The 23,961-nt window shown below is 45.7% G+C and overlaps 1 protein-coding gene across 1 annotated transcript in view; it reads right to left on the bottom strand.

The window, feature by feature from the left end:
- Positions 1–23,961, bottom strand: part of LOC115190204 (A disintegrin and metalloproteinase with thrombospondin motifs 3-like) — a 125,609-nt gene that overhangs the window by 78,895 nt on the left and 22,753 nt on the right. The window contains 1 exon segment of the mRNA XM_029748701.1: positions 5,002–5,158. Coding sequence (XP_029604561.1) covers positions 5,002–5,158 — 157 coding nt within the window.

Here is a 23,961-nt window from a genome sequence, read left to right as displayed (position 1 = left end):
CCAGATAATATAGAACCCAGATAATGCTCTGCTGTTCTACCAGTGGCATCCTGCCACACCGTGGGCTCTGCTGTTCTACCAGTGGCATCCTGCCACACTGTGGGCTCTGCTGTTCTTCCAGTGGCATCCTGCCACACCGTGGGCTCTGCTGTTCTACCAGTGGCATCCTGCCACACCGTGGGCTCTGCTGTTCTACCAGTGGCATCCTGCCACACCGTGGGCTCTGCTGTTCTACCAGTGGCATCCTGCCACACCGTGGGCTCTGCTGTTCTTCTAGTGGCATCCTGCCACACTGTGGGCTCTGCTGTTCTTCCAGTGGCATCCTGCCACACCGTGGGCTCTGCTGTTCTACCAGTGGCATCCTGCCACACCGTGGGCTCTGCTGTTCTTCTAGTGGCATCCTGCCACACCGTGGGCTCTGCTGTTCTTCTAGTGGCATCCTGCCACACCGTGGGCTCTGCTGTTCTTCTAGTGGCATCCTGCCACACCGTGGGCTCTGCTGTTCTACCAGTGGCATCCTGCCACACCGTGGGCTCTGCTGTTCTTCCAGTGGCATCCTGCCACACCGTGGGCTCTGCTGTTCTACCAGTGGCGTCCTGCCACACCGTGGGCTCTGCTGTTCTTCCAGTGGCATCCTGCCACACCGTGGGCTCTGCTGTACTACCAGTGGCATCCTACCACACCGTGGGCTCTGCTGTTCTTCTAGTGGCATCCTGCCACACCGTGGGCTCTGCTGTACTACCAGTGGCATCCTGCCACACCGTGGGCTCTGCTGTTCTTCTAGTGGCATCCTGCCACACCGTGGGCTCTGCTGTTCTACCAGTGGCATCCTGCCACACCGTGGGCTCTGCTGTTCTACCAGTGGCATCCTGCCACACCGTGGGCTCTGCTGTTCTACCAGTGGCATCCTGCCACACCGTGGGCTCTGCTGTTCTTCTAGTGGCATCCTGCCACACCGTGGGCTCTGCTGTTCTACCAGTGGCATCCTGCCACACCGTGAGCTCTGCTGTTCTACCAGTAGCATCCTGCCACACCGTGGGCTCTGCTGTTCTTCTAGTGGCATCCTGCCACACCGTGGGCTCTGCTGTTCTTCTAGTGGCATCCTGCCACACCGTGAGCTCTGCTGTTCTACCAGTAGCATCCTGCCACACCGTGGGCTCTGCTGTTCTTCTAGTGGCATCCTGCCACACCGTGGGCTCTGCTGTTCTTCTAGTGGCATCCTGCCACACCGTGAGCTCTGCTGTTCTACCAGTAGCATCCTGCCACACCGTGGGCTCTGCTGTTCTTCCAGTGGCACTGGAGCATTAGTCAGAAGTTAATAGTGCTATTCCTCGTGACCTTGTTGGTATGAGTCAGCCATACTGTCAACCGAACTGACGGTATGAAAGGTATGAAGTCGAACGGAAGTGAAGAATGTAACTATGGTAACTAGATTCAGAGTGCTTTCCCGTCCCTCTGACTCTTTTGGCGAGAAGATTCTCTGAGACAGTGCGTGGTCTGACGTGCAGTTTTATATGAACCGCGGGGGCACGTTCTCCCACGCTGTCTCGTCACCGGCGTGACCTGTTGTTGTTATTACTGGACCTGCGGGGAGCGCATGGGATATAATCCATACTTTACACCGTACTGATGGTCTGAATGGTATTCATACGACCATAGTTACATTTGTAACTTCCGTTCTAGTATCAGATAGGAGTTCTTTGGCTTGTAACCATAGCATATCCCTTTTGGTGCTCTATAGAACCCTTTTTTAAGGTTCTATAAAGAACCATGCTCATGAGGTTCTAAATGGAACCTGTATGGTGATATGAAGAACCCTTTCCTCAGGTTCTATATTCATGGGTTGCACGTTGCGTCACAATATTATTTAGAACGTTCGTTTTAGGACTGATGCTCAACAGAGCATTCTACTCAATGCATCCTCATTGGACGCTGATGACGGGGTGATCTGAAGTGCATTACTGAGGCTTGAAAACACAAATTACATTTCTAAAGGCAAATAATTAGTAGGAAAACCTTTTGATGTCGCCAGATTGACTTTAGATGCAGTATAACGTTAGCTAGCTAGCTAAGCTTGAGGAGAGACCTCCAGATTTTAGCTAGCTAATGTTAGCATTGCTAGCTAATTACAACATACTTTGCTACCTATTGACATTGACATCTGTCGGTTACAACCCTGTCTGGTACTATGGTTACAACCCTGTCTGGTGCTATGGTTACAGCCCTGTCTGGCGCTATGGTTACAGCCCTGTCTGGCGCTATGGCTACAACCCTGTCTGGTGCTATGGTTACAACCCTGTCTGGTGCTATGGCTACAACCCTGTCTGGTGCTATGGTTACAACCTTGTCTGGTGCTATGGCTACAACCCTGTCTGGTGCTATGGTTACAACCCTGTCTGGTGCTATGGCTACAACCCTGTCTGGTGCTATGGCTACAACCCTGTCTGGTGCTATGGCTACAACCCTGTCTGGTGCTATGGCTACAACCCTGTCTGGTGCTATGGCTACAACCCTGTCTGGTGCTATGGCTACAACCCTGTCTGGTGCTATGGTTACAACCTTGTCTGGTGCTATGGCTACAACCCTGTCTGGTGCTATGGTTACAACCCTGTCTGGTGCTATGGTTACAACCCGGTCTGGTGCTATGGCTACAACCCTGTCTGGTGCTATGGCTACAACCCTGTCTGGTGCTATGGCTACAACCCTGTCTGGTGCTATGGCTACAACCCTGTCTGGTGCTATGGCTACAACCCTGTCTGGTGCTATGGTTACAACCTTGTCTGGTGCTATGGCTACAACCCTGTCTGGTGCTATGGTTACAACCCTGTCTGGTGCTATGGTTACAACCCGGTCTGGTGCTATGGCTACAACCCTGTCTGGTGCTATGGTTACAACCCTGTCTGGTGCTATGGCTACAACCCTGTCTGGTGCTATGGCTACAACCCTGTCTGGTGCTATGGTTACAGCCCTGTCTGGCGCTATGGTTACAACCCTGTCTGGTGCTATGGCTACAACCCTGTATGGTGCTATGGCTACAACCCTGTCTGGTGCTATGGCTACAACCCTGTCTGGTGCTATGGTTACAACCCTGTCTGGTGCTATGGTTACAACCCTGTCTGGTGCTATGGTTACAACCCTGTCTGGTGCTATGGTTACAACCCGGTCTGGTGCTATGGCTACAACCCTGTCTGGTGCTATGGTTACAACCCTGTCTGGTGCTATGGCTACAACCCTGTCTGGTGCTATGGCTACAACCCTGTCTGGTGCTATGGTTACAGCCCTGTCTGGCGCTATGGTTACAACCCTGTCTGGCGCTATGGCTACAACCCTGTCTGGTGCTATGGCTACAACCCTGTCTGGTGCTATGGCTACAACCCTGTCTGGTGCTATGGTTACAACCCTGTCTGGTGCTATGGTTACAACCCTGTCTGGTGCTATGGTTACAACCCTGTCTGGTGCTATGGTTACAACCCTGTCTGGTGCTATGGCTGCAACCCTGTCTGGTGCTATGGTTATAACCCTGTCTGGTGCTATGGCTACAACCCTGTCTGGTGCTATGGCTACAACCCTGTCTGGTGCTATGGTTACAACCCTGTCTGGTGCTATGGTTACAACCCTGTCTGGTGCTATGGTTACAACCCTGTCTGGTGCTATGGTTATAACCCTGTCTGGTGCTATGGTTACAACCCTGTCTGGTGCTATGGTTACAACCCTGTCTGGTGCTATGGTTATAACCCTGTCTGGTGCTATGGTTATAACCCTGTCTGGTGCTATGGCTACAACCCTGTCTGGTGCTATGGTTACAACCCTGTCAGGTGCTATGGCTACGACCCTGTCAGGTGCTATGTAGAACCCTTTTCTTATGGTTCTTTATGGAGAATGGTTCTATAAAGAACCTTCTTTAATCTTAAATGTTCTTTGTAGATCCTATTGAAAACCACACAGGGTTTTATTCTGGTCAGACATGTTATATTGTTAAAATACCATAGGTGTTATTATTGACAAGTTGAATCAAATGAGCTTCCTCTGGAACAGCTGGGGTCCCTGAGGAGAGAATTCAGACCCACTGACTGATTTAGTCATCTGTTCTCAACTGACACAAGGCCATAACATGAGTCTTTCACAGGACACCATCACTGGCCATAGTCATATACAAAATGTAATGGCATAACACAACACATCAGATAACCTGACATGACTCTCTCACTCACAGCTGCACAAAAAGAGCTGTGTGTAAACCACGCCCCCAAATATTCTAATGAGCTGCTTCCCCTACATTTTAATTAGCACTAGAAGAGGAAAGAACCATTTTCTGAACTGTAAAGAACCATTTGAAGAGCTCAAAGGGCTATTTGAGTCATTATGGTTCCACATAGAACCATCACCCTTCCCAAAGAACCCTTGAGGAACCCTCATTTTTTTAGTATGTATGACTGTACATCAACTTCACAGTCACAGACACTGGAGAGAGAATCTATGGCACCTATAACAGTAGGACAGCCTACCGCCAGATGCTCAAGCTGTTGTTCACAGACAGGAGGGAATCCATGGAGCAGTCAGGTCCATTTTAACTGCAGAGCAGAGAGACAGACTTTTCTCCACTGCTTTCATAGGGGCCTAGCATTCCTCACAGCTGGTGCAGTGAACAGTCTGTCTGCTGTGTGTGTGTGTGTGTGTGTGTGTGTGTGTGTGTGTGTGTGTGTGTGTGTGTGTGTGTGTGTGTGTGGGCGTGTGTGTGTCTGGGTGTGTGTCTGGGTGTGTGTGTGTGTGTGTCTGGGTGTGTGTGTGTCTGGGTGTGTGTGTGTGTGTGTGTGTGTGTGTGTGTGTGTGTGTGTGTGTGTGTGTGTGTGTGTGTGTGTATGTGTGTGTGTGTGTGTGTGTGTCTGGGTGTGTGTGTGTCTGGGTGTGTGTGTGTGTGTGTGTGTGTCTGGGTGTGTGTGTGTGCTTGTGTGCACTCACCCCTCCTCTTTCCACTACACTGGTGGTGTTCCCTTCCCTTACCTTCATTGTGGAGGTCCTTCCTTCTTTGGACTGGTTCACTTATGATGGCAGATCTCCTGTAGACCACATGGACACGACCTTTCACCTCCACATCCTGCTGACCCTTCTCTAAAGGCTCGATGAAAAACTCCCCGTTATCAGTCCGGATCAGGCCTGCCTGGAAAAAGACACAGGTCTTCACATAATGTGGTTTATAGTACTTAAGTAAAAATACTTTAAAGTACTACTTCAGTAGTTTTTTGGGGTATCTGTACTTTACTTTAATATTTCTATTTTTGACAATTTTTACGTCACTAAAGAAAATATTGTACTTTTTACTCCATACATTTTCCTTGACACCCAAAAGTACTTGTTACGTTTTGAATGCTTAGCAGGACAGGAAAATGGTCCAATTCATGAACATAACAGAACATCCCAGTAGGGATCTACTGCCTCTGATCTGGTGCACTCACTAGACACAAATACTTAGTTTGTAAATGATGTCTGAGTGTTGGAGTGCCCCCCTGGCTACCCGCAAATAAAAAAATTATAAAAGCAAATGATGCCATCTGGTTTGCTTAATATAAGGAATTTGAAAGTATTTATACTTTTACTTTTATTTTTATTTTAAACCAAATACTTTTAGACTTTTAATCAAGTAAAATTCTACTGGGTGACTTTTACTTTTACTTAATAATTTTCTATTAAGGTATATTTACTTTTTTCCAACCACTGTTCACATTAGTACACAGGCCTCTACATTAGTACACAGGTATTCACATTAGTACACAGGTATTCACATTAGTACACAGGCGCCTGTATTAGTACATAGACCTCCGTATTAGTACACAGGTTATAGTCTTCCCTGTGGCTCAGTTGGTAGAGCATGGTGTTTACAACGCCAGCATGGTGTGTGCAACGCCAGGGTTGTGGGTTCCATTCCCACGGGGGGCCAGTACAAAAAAAAAATTGATTTTTTTTTTTTTTTTTTTTTAATCCATGAAATGTATGCATTCACTACTGTAAGTCGCTCTGGATAAGAGCATCTGCTAAATGACTAAAATGTAAAATTTTATTTTTAAAATGATTTCCCTTCTCTTCCATATCCATCCTTGAGTAATCTCCTCTTCTTTCAAGCTGTAATTGTAGAGGAGCTTATAATTATCAATAAGAAGTTAGACTACAGTGTATGGGGGAATCAAATGGGAAATTACATAGGTCGTAATAATTGAGATAATTATTTCAACATTCAACAATGTTACTTTCAAAACGAGTGGAAAACGTTTTACTGTGTGTTTTTCTCCAAGCAAATTATATATCTGATTGTTCAGTCTAGCATCTCTATTCATACGGTTTTATTCAATAATTTGAACAATAATAGTAAAAAAAATTAAGAAGGAAACATTCAATTGTGGGGCTACTGTGAGGTAAACTCATTTTTAACCAATCACTGGAGAGGCAGAGGTCCATAATGACTTCTAAACTGTAAAGGACACAATACCAGCTCTCTCTCCAATATGTCTCATCTCAACTCTGTATGACCCCTGAGAGTTTGATTCAAAGCAAAGAGAGAGAGATGGCAGAGCCCAGGGTCTTCCATACTGGTTCTGAGAGTATTTCATGAGTCCAGACTGCAGAGCCATGCCATCTGGCACAGTCATTTCTGCATGATTGTAGAGCACTCCTTTCCTCTCCAATCCTCCCCTCTCTTCCTTTCCTCTCTCCTCTCCACCCCTCTCCTCTCCCCCATCCATCCACCCCTCTCCTCTCCCCATCCACCCCTCTCCTCCTCCTCCCCTCTCTCCACTCGTCTTCCTCTACTCTCCCCCATCCACTCCTCTCCCTCTCCTCCTCTCTCCTCCTCCTCTCTCCCTCCTCCTCTCTCTCCGTCCTCCTCCTTTCCTCTCTCCTCCTCGCTCTTCTCTCTCCTCCCCTCTCCTCCTCTCTCCTTCTCCTCTCCTCCTCTCTCCTTATCCTCTCTCCTCTCCTCTCCCCTCCTCTCTCCTCCTCCTCTTTCCCCCTCCTCCCCTCTTCCTCTCCTCCTCCTCCCTCCTCCTCTCTCCTCCTCCTCCTCTTCTCCTCCTCTCCTCTCTCCTCCTCCTCCTCTTCTCCTCTCTCCTCTCCTCTCTCCTCCTCCTCTCCTCTCTCCTCCTCTTCTCCTCTCTCCTCTCCTCTCTCCTCCTTCTCTTCTCACTCCTCCTCCTCTCCTCTCTCCTCCTCCCTCTCCTCCTCCTCTCTCTCCTCCTCCTCCTCCTCCTCCTCCTCTCCTCCTCCTATAATTAACTAGTTCAGTTCTCCAGTAGTTTGATGATGCAATCCCATGACATAACAATTACTCTCACATTTATAAATGGGTGATGACATTTGTTTGGTAATGACATGAACAGTGGTAGATTCCTTTTGAAATGTGTGACACAGTAAACTTAGTTGAAATGTGTGACACAGTACATTTTGTTGGATGTGATGCTTTAGAGTCTGTACTCATGTCCAACATTCTCTGAGGAACCCACACCCTTTCCTTTAGAAAATACAGTAGGCCATCATTATGCTGGTAAAAATGAGAAAAAAAACATCTGCATTTTGGCAGGGAGAGATATGTATTTCCAGATCCCAGACAAAATGGTACACAACTTAATATGCACAAGAAGTGAGAACAACTGTTATGCAGCCAAATTTAACCACACACACACACACACACACACACACACACACACACACACACACACACACACACACACACACACACACACACACACACACACACACACACACACACACACACAGCTAAATGTGACCCCTATCATAAAGAATCCTAAGCATCTTCTCATACATAACTTGTTGTTAGGAAAAACAAACTCAAGTTGGACAGGTAACAATAACACACTGGAGGAGGTGTAGCCAATAGGAAAGAACGGAGGGATCCATCACTTTAAAACCAGGAAATGCCAGGCAAACAAATGTATGAATACTTCCTCTGTGGTCTTTTCTTTTACCAGCCAGCTGGTCGGTGGGCGGAAACTGAACTGGGGCTGTCTGGGGGAGGACGTCTAGCGACACCACTCTAGAACACTACAGCAGCCAAACATCTGGGAGGCTGGGAGAGGAGATGGGGAATAGCCTGGCCTACTGAGTCTAATGGGAGGCTGGGAGAGGAGATGGGGAATAGCCTGGTCTACTGAGTCTAATGGGAGGCTGGGAGAGGAGATGGGGAATAACCTGGCCTACTGAGTCTAATGGGAGGCTGGGAGAGGAGATGGGGAATAGCCTGGTCTACTGAGTCTAATGGGAGGCTGGGAGAGGAGATGGGGAATAGCCTGGCCTACTGAGTCTAATGGGAGGCTGGGAGAGGAGATGGGGGAATAGCCTGGCCTACTGAGTCTAATGGGAGGCTGGGAGAGGAGATGGGGAATAGCCTGGCCTACTGAGTCTAATGGGAGGCTGGGAGAGGAGATGGGGAATAACCTGGCCTACTGAGTTTAATGGGAGGCTGGGAGAGGAGATGGGAAAAACCTGGCCTACTGAGTCTAATGGGAGGCTGGGAGAGGAGATGGGGGAATAGCCTGGCCTACTGAGTCTAATGGGAGGCTGGGAGAGGAGATGGGGAATAGCCTGGCCTACTGAGTCTAATGGGAGGCTGGGAGAGGAGATGGGGAATAACCTGGTCTACTGAGTCTAATGGGAGGCTGGGAGAGGAGATGGGGGAATAGCCTGGCCTACTGAGTCTAATGGGAGGCTGGGAGAGGAGATGGGGAATAACCTGGCCTACTGAGTCTAATGGGAGGCTGGGAGAGGAGATGGGGAATAACCTGGCCTACTGAGTCTAATGGGAGGCTGGGAGAGGAGATGGGGAATAACCTGGCCTACTGAGTCTAATGGGAGGCTGGGAGAGGAGATGGGGGAATAACCTGGTCTACTGAGTCTAATGGGAGGCTGGGAGAGGAGATGGTGGAATAGCCTGGCTTACTGAGTCTAATGGGAGGCTGGGAGAGGAGATGGGGAATAACCTGGCCTACTGAGTCTAATGGGAGGCTGGGAGAGGAGATGGGGGAAAAGCCTGGCCTACTGAGTCTAATGGGAGGCTGGGAGAGGAGATGGGGGAAAAGCCTGGCCTACTGAGTCTAATGGGAGGCTGGGAGAGGAGATGGGGAATAACCTGGCCTACTGAGTCTAATGGTGCTCATATGTTGGAGCTTTAAAACAACCACTGATCTTTTCCCTGCTTAACTAATGAGGTGGTCCTGTCATCGTGGCTCAGTTGGTAAGAGTAGAGTGTGGTGCTGTCAACATCAAGGTTGTGGGTTCAATTCCCACAGCGGATCACATAGACACACTGAAAAAGTATACACTCAGTGTACAGTCAGTTTCTACGGATAAAAAAAAACTGACAAGTGTAATAACTGTCAAATGAAAGTGTAATAAAGTGCTCACACGCTCTATCTAAGTAATGGATATAATAACTATGCATTCATACTATGACTCCCATTCTATGGAATGTCCACCACCCTCATATGACATGTCTGCTAACATGTTTTATCTGGTTCTTCAATGATAGACGGAACACACTTGGTGTCACGTCCTGACCATTGAGTGCTCTTATTTTCTATGGTAGAGTAGGCCAGGGCGTGACTGGGGGGTTTAATCTAGTTTATTTTTTCTATGTTGTGTTCTAGTTTCTTTTTTCTATGTTGGGGTTTTTGTATGAATGCCAATTAGAGGCAGCTGGTTATCGTTGTCTCTAATTGGGGATCATATTTAAGTAGTTGTTTTTCCCACCTGTGTTTGTGGGAGATTATTTTGAGTTAGTGCATGTTGCACCTCTGTCGTCACAGTTTGTTGTTTGTTTATAGGTTATTGTTTGTTTGGCTAAGTTTCACAATATAATAAAGATGTGGAACGATACGCACGCTGCGCCTTGGTCCGTTCCTACACACAGTCGTGACACTTGGATTTTATACAAGACCAATAAAATACAACTTATTACATGGAATGTGCACGGGCTTCATGATGGGGGGAAAAAAGCACAAGGTTCTTGAACACTTAAAGAAATTGTCAGCAGATGTGGTTTTTCTGCAAGAGTTACATAAAAAAAAAAAAATAGAAATGGAATATTTAAAGAGGAGCCGGGGTGAAGAGGCCTATACTGCCACCTACTGTAGTAACAGCAGAGGTGTAGGCATCCTGATAAATAAGAACAAACCCTTTTCCATTATATCTCAGCACACGGACCAAGAAGGACATTTTCTAATGTTGAATTGTACCTTACATGGTGAAAAATACACATTGATTTCATTGTATATCCCACCAGCGGCATATCTGGAGCCTATCTATATAATGAATATGAATTGGGTGGGTTGAGATTATTAAATATAAAAGCACTATACCTCTTTCTAAAAGCTTCACTCATTCAAAAGTTTTATTTGAACCCTAAATGGTTCTCAAGTAGATTAATAAGAAAAGCTCATCCATTGTTTAAAAATTGCCTTTTTGCCTTTGTGCAGATTGCCATGTCTCATTTTCGATTAATTGAAAATGATACTTTTTTTCAAAGTATCTGTCTTTTTCAAACAAGCATTGCAGAGCTGGCTACAATTTCAATTTCATCCCCCTGAAAAGATAGAACAAATATTACAAGAAATATTATGGCTGAACTCAAATGTGCTGGTTGATAAAATACCTGTATTTATGGGAAATATGTTTGAAAAGGGTATTTTGTTCTTAAATGATATTGTAAATTGTAATGGTAGAGTTATGTCCTTCATGGAGTTATCAGAATTGTACGGGAAGGTCTGCTCAATCCAAGAGTACAACCAATTGATTACAGCATTGCCCCAAAAATGGAGGAGGCGGGTGGCAGCAGGAGGAGGTAGGGAACTGGTCTGTCTGCCCAATTTAAAGGATCAAAACTGGCGGAGGAATAAAAATAGCATAAATAGGAAAGTATAGCAGTTTCATTTGAGGACCAGGATGTTGACAACTGTGCCATACAGATTGCAAAATAGTTGGGAAGAGATTTTTGATGTACCGATTCCGTGGTACAGGGTGTATGAGTTGATACATAAAACAACCGAAGATTCAAGACTTTGTGCTTTTCAGCTAAAATTATTAAATAGAATTCTTGCCACCAACAAAATGTGGAATATTTGGGGCATAAAATCATTGAAGCTCTGCAGATTTTGTTGTGAGGATACAGAATCAATAGACCATTTATTTTGGTATTGCCCTCAGGTAGCCTGTTTCTGGTCTCAGGTTCAGGAATGGCTGAAAATGCATAGCATTGATCTAAAATTGACCCTAGAAATAGTACTGTTAGGAGATCTGGAGAGACCGGGTCAGTCAATTACTAATGTATTAATACTCTTAGTAAAAGTATTTATCTTCAACACGCAATCTGTAGATTCTATTCAATTAGATAGATTGAAATAGTATGTTAAACATCATAGCATAGTTGATAGATATGTGTTGCGTAGAAACACGAAGTGGGTGGCCAGCAGAGACAGATGGGATGGGCTGAGGGAAGCTGAGGGTTGGGATGGGTTGAAACAGGAAGTGGGTGGCCAGCAGAGACAGATGGGATGGGCTGAGGGAAGCTGAGGTTTGGTATGGGTTGAAACAGGAAGTGGGTGGCCAGCAGAGATAGATGGGATGGGCTGAGGGAAGCTGAGGGTTGGGATGGGTTGAAACAGGAAGTGGGTGGCCAGCAGAGACAGATGGGATGGGCTGAGGGAAGCTGAGGGTTGGGATGTGGAATTGGAGACAAGTGGGAGTGGAGTTGCTGTGTGAGAGATAGAATGATGGTCAAAAGATAAAGGGAAAAAAAAGTCAAAATAAAACATAATAAAAGTACATTTGAATGACACTGAGGGGCAGTGTTTTTACAACTAATGCCGGTTTGCCTGAGGCTGATGCCGTGCAGGTGTTTGTACACATGCACACACACTCTCATTCAAATAAACACATACAAGAACACACACATACATGTAATAGTGCCAGACATGCACACAAACATATACAGTTGGCATTGCTGTTATGATTTCAGTTGTCCTTGATGTCCTTTGTTTTAAATGTATTATTATTTTTTATATATTTTGCATTATTATTTGCTGTTTTCTTCTGTCTTTTCCTTTTTTCTCTTTAGTTCATTCTCTTGGTTGTTGGTGCATTGGGAGGTTCTTGGGGGTGGGGAATGGAATTAATTGTATTTTTTATTTTATTTTCTTCCGGGGGGGGACTGTGGGGGGATCTTGGAGGGTTCAGGCTTCACAAGATTGTGATCATGAAAAAGGAAACTATGACATATATTTATATCACTATCATGCACACACACCCTCACACAAAAGGATGGCTCTGTTGCGGAAAGACTGATACATGTTTGATAGTGTCTTGATGCTGTATTGTTTGTCCTTCATGTTCTAATACTTTAATGTTACCCCTTCCTTGTGTTTTTTGTAATAAATAATAAATAAATAAAAATTCAAAAAATACTTTATGAAGAATCCCTACTGTTGACCAATCACCGACGAAGGGGCGTAGACTTCGGCTCTGAACTGCCTCCAGAAAAACACCCCTCACTTGGAAAGCATGCGGACGCCTTTAGAGACTTACCCAGAAAGACTCACAGCTACAATTGCAGACAAAGGTGCTTCTACACAGTATTGACTCAGTGGTGTGGATACTTATGTAAATGACATCTTTCTGTATTTTATTTTCAATAACGTTTCTTAAAACATGTTTTCACTTTGTCATTATGGGGTATTGCGTGTAGATGTGTAGATGTGTATGAAAAAAAAATATTTAATCGATTTTGAATTCAGGCTGTGACAACAACATGTGGAATAAGTCAAGGGGTATGAATACTTTCTGAAGGCACTGCAGATCTTTACATAGTGTAGATCTTTACATAGTGTAGATCTTTACATAGTGTAGATCTTTACATAATGTAGATCTTTACATGGGGGTGCCACAGGGTTCAATTCTCGGGCCGACTCTCTTCTCTGTATACATCAATGATGTTGCTCTTGCTGCTGGTGATTCTCTGATCCACCACTACGCAGACGACACCATTCTGTATACATCTGGCCCTTCGTTGAACACTGTGTTAACTACCCTCCAGACAAGCGTCAATGCCATACAACTCTCCTTCCGTGGCCTCCAACTGCTCTTAAACGCAAGTAAAACTAAATGCATGCAATTCAATCGATCACTGCCCGCACCTGCTCGCCCGTCCAGCATCACGACTCTGGACGGCTCTGACTTAGAATACGTGGACAACTACAAATACCTGGGTGTCTGGTTAGACTGTAAACTCTCCTTCCAGACTCACATTAAACATCTCCAATCCAAAATTAAATCTAGAATTGGCTTCCTATTTCGCAACAAAGCATCCTTCACTCATGCTGCCAAACATACCCTTGTAAAACTGACCATCCTACTGATCCTTGACTTCGGCGATGTCATTTACAAAATAGCCTCCAACACTATACTCAACAAATTGGATGCAGTCTATCACAGTGCCATCCGTTTTGTCACCAAAGCCCCATATACTACCCACCACTGCAACCTGTATGCTCTCATTGGCTGGCCCTCGCTTCATACTCGTCGCCAAACCCACTGGCTCCAGGTCATCTATAAATCTCTGCTAGTTAAAGCCCCGCCTTATCTCAGCTCACTGGTCACCATAGCAGCACCCACCCGTAGCACGCGCTCCAGCAGGTATATCTCACTGGTCATCCCCAAAGCCAACACTTCCTTTGGCCGCCTTTCCTTCCAGTTCTCTGCTGCCAATGACTGGAACGAACTGCGAAAATCTCTGAAGCTGGAGACTCTTATCTCCCTTACTAGCTTTAAGCACCAGCTGTCAGAGCAGCTCACAGATCACCGCACCTGTACATAGCTCATCTGTAAATAGCCCATCCAATCTACCTCATCCCCATACTGTATTTATTTATCTTGCTCCTTTGCACCCCAGTATCTCAACTTACACATTCTACTATTCCAGTGTTTAATTGCTATATTGTAATTACTTTGCCACCATGGCCTATTTATTGCCTTACCTCTCTTATCCTACCTCATCTGCACATGCTGTATATAGATTTTTTATTATTGATTGTACGTTTGTTTATTCCATGTGTAACTCTGTGTTGTTGTATGTGTCGAACTGCTTTGCTTTATCTTGGCCAGGTCGCAGTTGCAAATGAGAACTTGTTCTCAACTTGCCTACCTGGTTAAATAAAGGTGAAATAAAAATAAATAAACAAAGTCAAGGGGTATGAACACTTTCTGAAGGCACTGTAGATCTTTACATAGTGTAGATCTTTACATAGTGTAGATCTTTACATAGTGCAGATCTTTACATAGTGTAGATCTTTACATAGTGTAGATCTTTACATAGTGTAGATCTTTACATAGTGCAGATCTTTACATAGTGTAGATCTTTACATAGTGTAGATCTTTACATAGTGTAGATCTTTACATAGTGTAGATCTTTACATAGTGTAGATCTTTACATAGTGCAGATCTTTACATAGTGTAGATCTTTACATAGTGTAGATCTTTACATAGTGCAGATCTTTACATAGTGTAGATCTTTACATAGTGTAGATCTTTACATAGTGTAGATCTTTACATAGTGTAGATCTTTACATAGTGCAGATCTTTACATAGTGCAGATCTTTACATAGTGTAGATCTTTACATAGTGTAGATCTTTACATAGTGTAGATCTTTACATAGTGTAGATCTTTACATAGTGCAGATCTTTACATAGTGTAGATCTTTACATAGTGTAGATCTTTACATAGTGTAGATCTTTACATAGTGCAGATCTTTACATAGTGTAGATCTTTACATAGTGCACATCTTTACATAGTGTAGATCTTTACATTGTTTAGACCTGTATATAGTCCAAATCAAATCAAATTGTATTTGTCACATGCGCTGAATACAACAGGTGTTGACCTTACAGTGAAATGCTTACTTACGCGCCCCTAACCAACAATTCAGTTTTAAGAAAATAACCCCAAAAAGTAAGAGATAAGAATAACAAATCATTAAAGAGCAGCAGTAAATAACAATAGCGGGGCTATATACAGGGGGTACTGGTACAGAGTCAATGTGGAGGCTATATACAGGGAGAACCGGTACAGAGTCAATGTGGAGGCTATATACAGGGGGTACTGGTACAGAGTCAATGTAGAGGCTATATACAGGGGGTACCGGTACAGAGTCAATGTGGAGGCTATATACAGGGGGTACCGGTACAGAGTCAATGTGGAGGCTATATACAGGGGGTACCGGTACAGAGTCAATGTGGAGGCTATATACAGGGGGTACAGGTACAGAGTCAATGTGGAGGCTATATACAGGGGGTACAGGTATAGAGTCAATGTGGAGGCTATATACAGGGGGTACCGGTACAGAGTCAATGTGGAGGCTATATACAGGGGGTACAGGTATAGAGTCAATGTGGAGGCTATATACAGGGGGTACAGGTACAGAGTCAATGTGGAGGCTATATACAGGGAGAACCGGTACAGAGTCAATGTGGAGGCTATATACAGGGGGTACTGGTACAGAGTCAATGTGGAGGCTATATACAGGGGGTACAGGTACAGAGTCAATGTGTCAATGTGTATTCCTAAATGTCATGGTCCCAGTCCGATCAGTTGTATTCCTAAATGTCATGGTTCCAGTCCTATCAGTTGTATTCCTAAATGTCATGGTTCCAGTCCTATCAGTTGTATTCCTAAATGTCATGGTTCCAGTCCTATCAGTTGTATTCCTAAATGTCATGGTTCCAGTCCTATCAGTTGTATTCCTAAATGTCATGGTTCCAGTCCTATCAGTTGTGTTCCTAAATGTCATGGTTCCAGTCCTATCAGTTGTGTTCCTAAATGTCATGGTTCCAGTCCTATCAGTTGTGTGCATGGAGCAGGACATGACAAAGCATCGTACTAAAGTCAGACCTAGTAGAACACACCACTGAACTGGCCTGGCTAGATCTGCTGATGTGATATCTAACTCCAATCCAACGGGTCAAGTGCTTGAAAGTGACTGACGCATTAGTTTCATCATGTACAGTAGTGAACTAAACACAGACTAATCTGCACCGACATACTGTAGTTGAACAAGTAAAGAATTCAATATCACATGATGGTAGGAATCTGGAATCTGTCCCTGTCAACTTGGATGGGGTAACCCAACACCATCCTAACACACCCATCAGTTAGTTGATGTGATCCCAGGCTGCATTCCAAATGGCACCCTATTCTCTATTTAGTGCACTACTTTTGAACAGGGCCCATAGGGGGAATAGGGTGCCATTTGTGACGCATGCCCTCTCCGGCGCTGCTGTTGCTAGGTGGCTCTCTCTGTATTTAACTGACGGTAACAGAAATAGCCTGTCTTCTCTTCCTAGTTCCCAGTCAGCGCAGTCATCCATCCCAGTACTCATGTTTCACTAACAGATGTCATTCCATCACACGTCATTGGTGTTAATTCCCCAACCATGAGAAATAGCGCCCGTGTAATCATAGCCATCGTTCATCGGCACCTAGAACAACAATGGGCTAGAGCTATCCTAGTACAGCTGTCATGGTGTTATCACTATCCTAGTACAGCTGTCATGGTGTTATCACTATCCTAGTACAGCTGTCATGGTGTTATCCCTATCCTAGTACATCTGCCATGGTGTTATCACTATCCTAGTACAGCTGTCATGGTGTTATCACTATCCTAGTACATCTGTCATGGTGTTATCACTATGCTAGTACATCTGTCATGGTGTTATCACTATCCTAGTACAGCTGTCATGGTGTTATCACTATCCTAGTACAGCTGTCATGGTGTTATCACTATCCTAGTACATCTGTCATGGTATTATCACTATCCTAGTACAGCTGTCATGGTGTTATCACTATCCTAGTACATCTGCCATGGTGTTATCACTATCCTAGTACAGCTGTCATGGTGTTATCACTATCCTAGTACAGCTGTCATGGTGTTATCACTATCCTAGTACATCTGTCATGGTATTATCACTATCCTAGTACAGCTGTCATGGTGTTATCACTATCCTAGTACATCTGTCATGGTGTTATCACTATCCTAGTACATATGTCATGGTGTTATCACTATCCTAGTACAGCTGTCATGGTGTTATCACTATCCTAGTACATCTGTCATAGTGTTATCACTATCCTAGTACAGCTGTCATGGTGTTATCACTATCCTAGTACAGCTGTCATGGTGTTATCACTATCCTAGTACATCTGTCATGGTGTTATCACTATGCTAGTACATCTGTCATGGTATTATCACTATCCTAGTACAGCTGTCATGGTGTTATCACTATCCTAGTACATCTGTCATGGTGTTATCACTATCCTAGTACAGTTATCATGGTGTTATTACTATCCTAGTACAGCTGTCATGGTGTTATCACTATCCTAGTACATCTGTCATGGTGTTATCACTATCCTAGTATAGCTATCATGGTGTTATCACTATCCTAGTACATCTGTCATGGTGTTATCACTATCCTAGTACATCTGTCATGGTGTTATCACTATCCTAGTACATCTGTCATGGTGTTATCACTATCCTAGTACATCTGTCATGGTGTTATCACTATCCTAGTATAGCTATCATGGTGTTATCATAATGCTAGCAGAGGGGATGCTGTTCCTCGCTGTCTTTCATTGTGCTGCAGCCTGCATATCATTCATCACCATTACCATCCATTACACTGACTGCATATCATTCATCACCATTACCATCCATTACACTGACTGCATATCATTCATCACCATTACCATCCATTACACTGACTACATATCATTCACCATCATCACCATCCATCGCCATGACAACAGTCGTGTTCCAAATGGCACCCTATTAATTATATAGTCCAGAGACAGACGTTGACCAGAGAGACAGACGTTGACCAGAGACAGACGTTGACCAGAGAGACAGACGTTGACCAGAGAGACAGACGTTGACCAGAGAGACAGACGTTGACCAGAGAGACAGACGTTAACCAGAGACACAGACGTTGACCAGAGAGACAGACGTTGACCAGAGACAGACATTGACCAGAGACAGACATTGACCAGAGACAGACGTTGACCAGAGACAGACGTTGACCAGAGAGACAGACGTTGACCAGGGGCAGACGTTGACCAGAGACACAGACGTTGACCAGAGACACAGACGTTGACCAGAGACAGACGTTGACCAGAGACAGACGTTGACCAGAGACACAGACGTTGACCAGAGACACAGACGTTGACCAGAGAGACAGACGTTGACCAGAGAGACAGACGTTGACCAGAGACAGACGTTGACCAGACACAGACGTTGACCAGAGACAGACAGTGACCAGACACAGACGTTGACCAGAGACAGACAGTGACCAGAGAGACAGACGGTGACCAGAGACACAGACGTTGACCAGAGAGACAGACGTTGACCAGAGACAGACGTTGACCAGAGAGACAGACATTGACCAGAGACAGACGTTGACCAGATAGACAGACGTTGACCAGAGACAGACGTTGACCAGAGAGACAGACGTTGACCAGAGACAGACGTTGACCAGAGAGACAGACGTTGACCAGAGAGACAGACGTTGACCAGAGAGACAGACGTTGACCAGAGAGACAGACGTTGACCAGAGAGACAGACGTTGACCAGAGAGACAGACGTTGACCAGAGACAGACGTTGACCAGACACAGACGTTGACCAGAGACAGACGTTGACCAGACACAGACGTTGACCAGAGACAGACAGTGACCAGAGAGACAGACGGTGACCAGAGACACAGACGGTGACCAGAGAGACAGACGTTGACCAGAGACACAGACGTTGACCAGAGAGACAGACGTTGACCAGAGAGACAGACGTTGACCAGAGACACAGACGTTGACCAGAGAGACAGACGTTGACCAGAGAGACAGACGTTGACCAGAGACAGACATTGACCAGAGACAGACGTTGACCAGAGACAGACGTTGACCAGAGAGACAGACGTTGACCAGGGGCAGACGTTGACCAGAGACACAGACGTTGACCAGAGACACAGACGTTGACCAGAGACAGACGTTGACCAGAGACAGACGTTGACCAGAGACACAGACGTTGACCAGAGACACAGACGTTGACCAGATAGACAGACGTTGACCAGGGGCAGACGTTGACCAGAGACAGACGTTGACCAGAGAGACAGACGTTGACCAGGGGCAGACGTTGACCAGAGACACAGACGTTGACCAGAGACACAGACGTTGACCAGAGACAGACGTTGACCAGAGACAGACGTTGACCAGAGAGACAGACGTTGACCAGACACAGACGTTGACCAGAGAGACAGACGTTGACCAGACACAGACGTTGACCAGAGACACAGACGTTGACCAGAGACAGACGTTGACCAGAGACACAGACGTTGACCAGAGACACAGACGTTGACCAGAGACAGACGTTGACCAGATAGACAGACGTTGACCAGAGACACAGACGTTGACCAGAGAGACAGACGTTGACCAGAGAGACAGACGTTGACCAGAGACAGACGTTGACCAGAGAGACAGACGTTGACCAGGGACAGACGGTGACCAGAGAGACAGACGTTGACCAGGTACAGACGTTGACCAGAGACACAGACGTTGACCAGAGACAGACGTTGACCAGAGACAGACATTGACCAGAGACACAGACGTTGACCAGAGAGACAGACGTTGACCAGAGAGACAGACGTTGACCAGAGAGACAGACGTTGACCAGAGACACAGACGTTGACCAGAGAGACAGACGTTGACCAGAGAGACAGACGTTGACCAGAGAGACAGACGTTGACCAGAGAGACAGACGTTGACCAGACACAGACGTTGACCAGAGAGACAGACGTTGACCAGACACAGACGTTGACCAGAGACAGACGTTGACCAGAGACAGACGTTGACCAGAGACACAGACGTTGACCAGAGACACAGACATTGACCAGAGAGACAGACATTGACCAGAGAGACAGACGTTGACCAGAGAGACAGACGTTGACCAGAGAGACAGACGTTGACCAGAGACACAGACGTTGACCAGAGACAGACATTGACCAGAGAGACAGACGTTGACCAGAGAGACAGACGTTGACCAGAGAGACAGACGTTGACCAGAGACAGACGTTGACCAGAGAGACAGACGTTGACCAGAGAGACAGACGTTGACCAGAGACACAGACAGTGACCAGAGACACAGACAGTGACCAGAGACACAGACAGTGACCAGAGACAGACGTTGACCAGAGACACAGACGTTGACCAGAGACACAGACGTTGACCAGAGACACAGACGTTGACCAGAGACACAGACGTTGACCAGAGACACAGACGTTGACCAGAGAGACAGACGTTGACCAGAGACACAGACGTTGACCAGAGACAGACGTTGACCAGAGAGACAGACGTTGACCAGGGGCAGACGTTGACCAGAGACACAGACGTTGACCAGAGACACAGACGTTGACCAGAGACAGACGTTGACCAGAGACACAGACAGTGACCAGAGACACAGACAGTGACCAGAGACACAGACAGTGACCAGAGACAGACAGTGACCAGAGACAGATGTGTCCTGGTCTAAAGTAGTGAACTATAAAGGAAATACGGTGCCATTTGGGATGCATCCACAATTTCCTCCCAAAACAACCACCCCTGTGAGTCTGAGTCTGGTCAGTTTCAGCCATATAGCACAAACCCTCTGGATGGGCTCACTTGGTAAACTGTCCATCTACAGCGCCTTGCAAAAGTATTCATCCCCCTTGGCATTTTTCCTATTTTGTTGCATTACAACCTGTAATTAAAATGTATTTTTATCTGGACTTCATGGTAATGGACATACACAAAATAGTCCATCTTGGTGAAGTGAAATTGAAAAAAGAACTTGCCTGCATATGTATTCACCCCTTTGCTATGAAGCCCCTAAATAAGATCTGGTGCAACCAATTACCTTCAGAAGTCACATAATTCATTAAATAAAGTCCACCTCTGTGCAATCTAAATGTCACATGATCTGTCACATGATCTCAGTATAACACCTGTTCTGAAAAGCCACAGAGTCTGCAACACCACTAAGCAAGTGGCACCACCAAGCAAGCGGCACCATGAAGACCAATGAGCTCTCTAAACAGGTCAGGGACAAAGTTGTGGAGAAGTACAGATCAGGGTTGGGTTATTAAAACACATCAGAAACTTTGAAAATCCCACAGAGCACAATTAAATCCATTATTAAAAAATGGAAAGAATATGGAACCCCAACAAACCTGCCAAGAGAGGGCCGCCCACCAAAACTCACAGATCAGGCAAGGAGGGCATTAATCAGAGAGGCAACAAAGTGACCAAAGATAACCCTGAAGGAGCTGCAAAGCTCCACAGCGGATATTGGAGTATCTGTCCATAGGACCACTTTAAGCCGTACACTTCACAGAGCTGGGCTTTACGGAAGAGTGGCCAGAAAAATAAGCAAACACATTTGGTCTTTGCCAAAAGGCATGTGGGAGACCCCCCAAACATATGAAAGAAGGTACTCTGGTCAGATGAGGCAAAAATGTAGCTTTTTGGCCATAAAGGAAAACGCTATGTCTTGCGCAAACCCAACACCTCTCATCACCCGGACAACACCATCCCCACAGTGAAGCATGGTGGTGGCAGCATCATGCTGTGGGGATGTTTTTCATTGGCAGGGACTGGGAAACTGGTCAGAATTTAAGGAATGATGGATGGCGCTAAATACAGGGAAATTCTTAAGGGAAACCTGTTTCAGACTTCCAGAGCTCTGAGACTGGGACGGAGGTTCACCTTCCAGCAGGACAATGACCCTAAGCATACTGCTAAAGCAACACTTGAGTGGTTTAAGGGGAAACATTTAAATGTCTTGGAATGGCCTAGTCAAAGCCCAGATCTCAATACAATTGAGAATCTGTGGTATGACTTAACGATTGCTGTACACCAGCGGAACCCATCCAACTTGAAGGAGTTGGAGCAGTTTTGCCTTGAATAATGGGCAAAAATCTTAGCGACTAGATGTGACAAGCTTATAGAGACATACCCAAAGAGACTTGCAGCTGTAATTACTGCAAAAATTGGCTCTTCAAAGTATTGACTTTGGGGGGGTGAATAGTTATGCACGTTCAAGTTTTCAGTTTTTTTTGTCTTATTTCTTGTTTATTTCACAGTGGTAGGCATGTTGTGTAAATCAAATGATACAAACCCCTAGAAAATATATTTTAATTCCAGGTTGTAAGGCAACAAAATAGGAAAAATGCCAAGGGGGTGAATACTTTCGCAAGCCACTGTATGAAGGCTATGTGGCAGGGAAGAGAGCCATGAAGAACAAATATATCCAGAGAAAATCCATCAATGTAAATACATGTGAATGTTGATAGTGTAGCTGAGAAGCTGTTACACAGGGCCCTGGATTTAACTGTCATGTGAATGTTGGTAGTGTAGCTGAGAAGCTGTTACACAGGGCCCTGGATCTAACTGTCATGTGAATGTTGATAGTGTAGCTGAGAAGCTGTTACACAGGGCCCTGGATCTAACTGTCATGTGAATGTTGATTGTGTAGCTGAGAAGCTGTTACACAGGGCCCTGGATCTAACTGTCATGTGAATGTTGATAGTGTAGCTGAGAAGCTGTTACACAGGGCCCTGGATCTAACTGTCATGTGAATGTTGATAGTGTAGCTGAGAAGCTGTTGCACAGGGCCCTGGATCTAACTGTCATGTGAATGTTGATAGTGTAGCTGAGAAGCTGTTACACAGGGCCCTGGATCTAACTGTCATGTGAATGTTGATAGTGTAGCTGAGAAGCTGTTACACAGGGCCCTGGATCTAACTGTCATGTGAATGTTGATAGTGTAGCTGAGAAGCTGTTACACAGGGCCCTGGATCTAACTGTCATGTGAATGTTGATAGTGTAGCTGAGAAGCTGTTACACAGGGCCCTGGATCTAACTGTCATGTGAATGTTGATAGTGTAGCTGAGAAGCTGTTGCACAGGGCCCTGGATCTAACTGTCATGTGAATGTTGATAGTGTAGCTGAGAAGCTGTTGCACAGGGCCCTGGATCTAACTGTCATGTGAATGTTGATAGTGTAGCTGAGAAGCTGTTGCACAGGGCCCTGGATCTAACTGTCATGTGAATGTTGATAGTGTAGCTGAGAAGCTGTTGCACAGGGCCCTGGATCTAACTGTCATGTGAATGTTGATAGTGTAGCTGAGAAGCTGTTGCACAGGGCCCTGGATCTAACTGTCATGTGCTGGATGCCTGGGATCAACAGAGGGCTGAACAGGGAAAGGGTGATACCTAGTCAGTTGTACAACTTAACGCATTCAACTGAAATGTGTCTTCCGCATTTAACCCAACCCCTCTGAATCAGAGAGGTGCGGGGGTCTGCCTTAATCAACATCCACAGCACCCAGGGAACAGTGGATTAGGGGCAGAAGGACAGATTTTTACCTTGTCAGCTCGGGGATTCAATCCAGAAACCTTTCGGTTACTGGCCCAACGCTCTAACCACTAGGCTACCTGCCACCCCAACAGAGGGATGAACAGAGGAGGGATGAACAGAGGAGGGATGAACAGAGGAGGGATGAACAGAGGAGGGATGAACAGAGGAGGGATGAACAGAGGAGGGATGAACAGAGGAGGGATGAACAGAGGAGGGATGAACAGAGGAGGGATGAACAGAGGAGGGATGAACAGAGGAGGGATGAACAGAGGAGGGATGAACAGAGGAGGGATGAACAGAGGGATGCCCCTCTGGGTACATGGCAGGGTACCAAGATAACGTAACTGTTACTGGGTGATGTCATGCCCTCTTTGAGAGAGGACTGACTTCATGTCGGCGTGGGGGGGGGGGTGAAAGAGGAGGGAGGGGACTAACTATAGGGTGTTGGGAGATGTTCCCTTTGAGAGAGGACTAACTTCAT

Source organism: Salmo trutta, unplaced genomic scaffold, assembly GCF_901001165.1.
Source record: "Salmo trutta unplaced genomic scaffold, fSalTru1.1, whole genome shotgun sequence".
NCBI lineage: Eukaryota > Metazoa > Chordata > Actinopteri > Salmoniformes > Salmonidae > Salmo > Salmo trutta.
The sequence above is the reverse complement of the archived record's forward strand: the minus strand, read 5'-3'. Positions and strand labels throughout refer to the sequence as shown.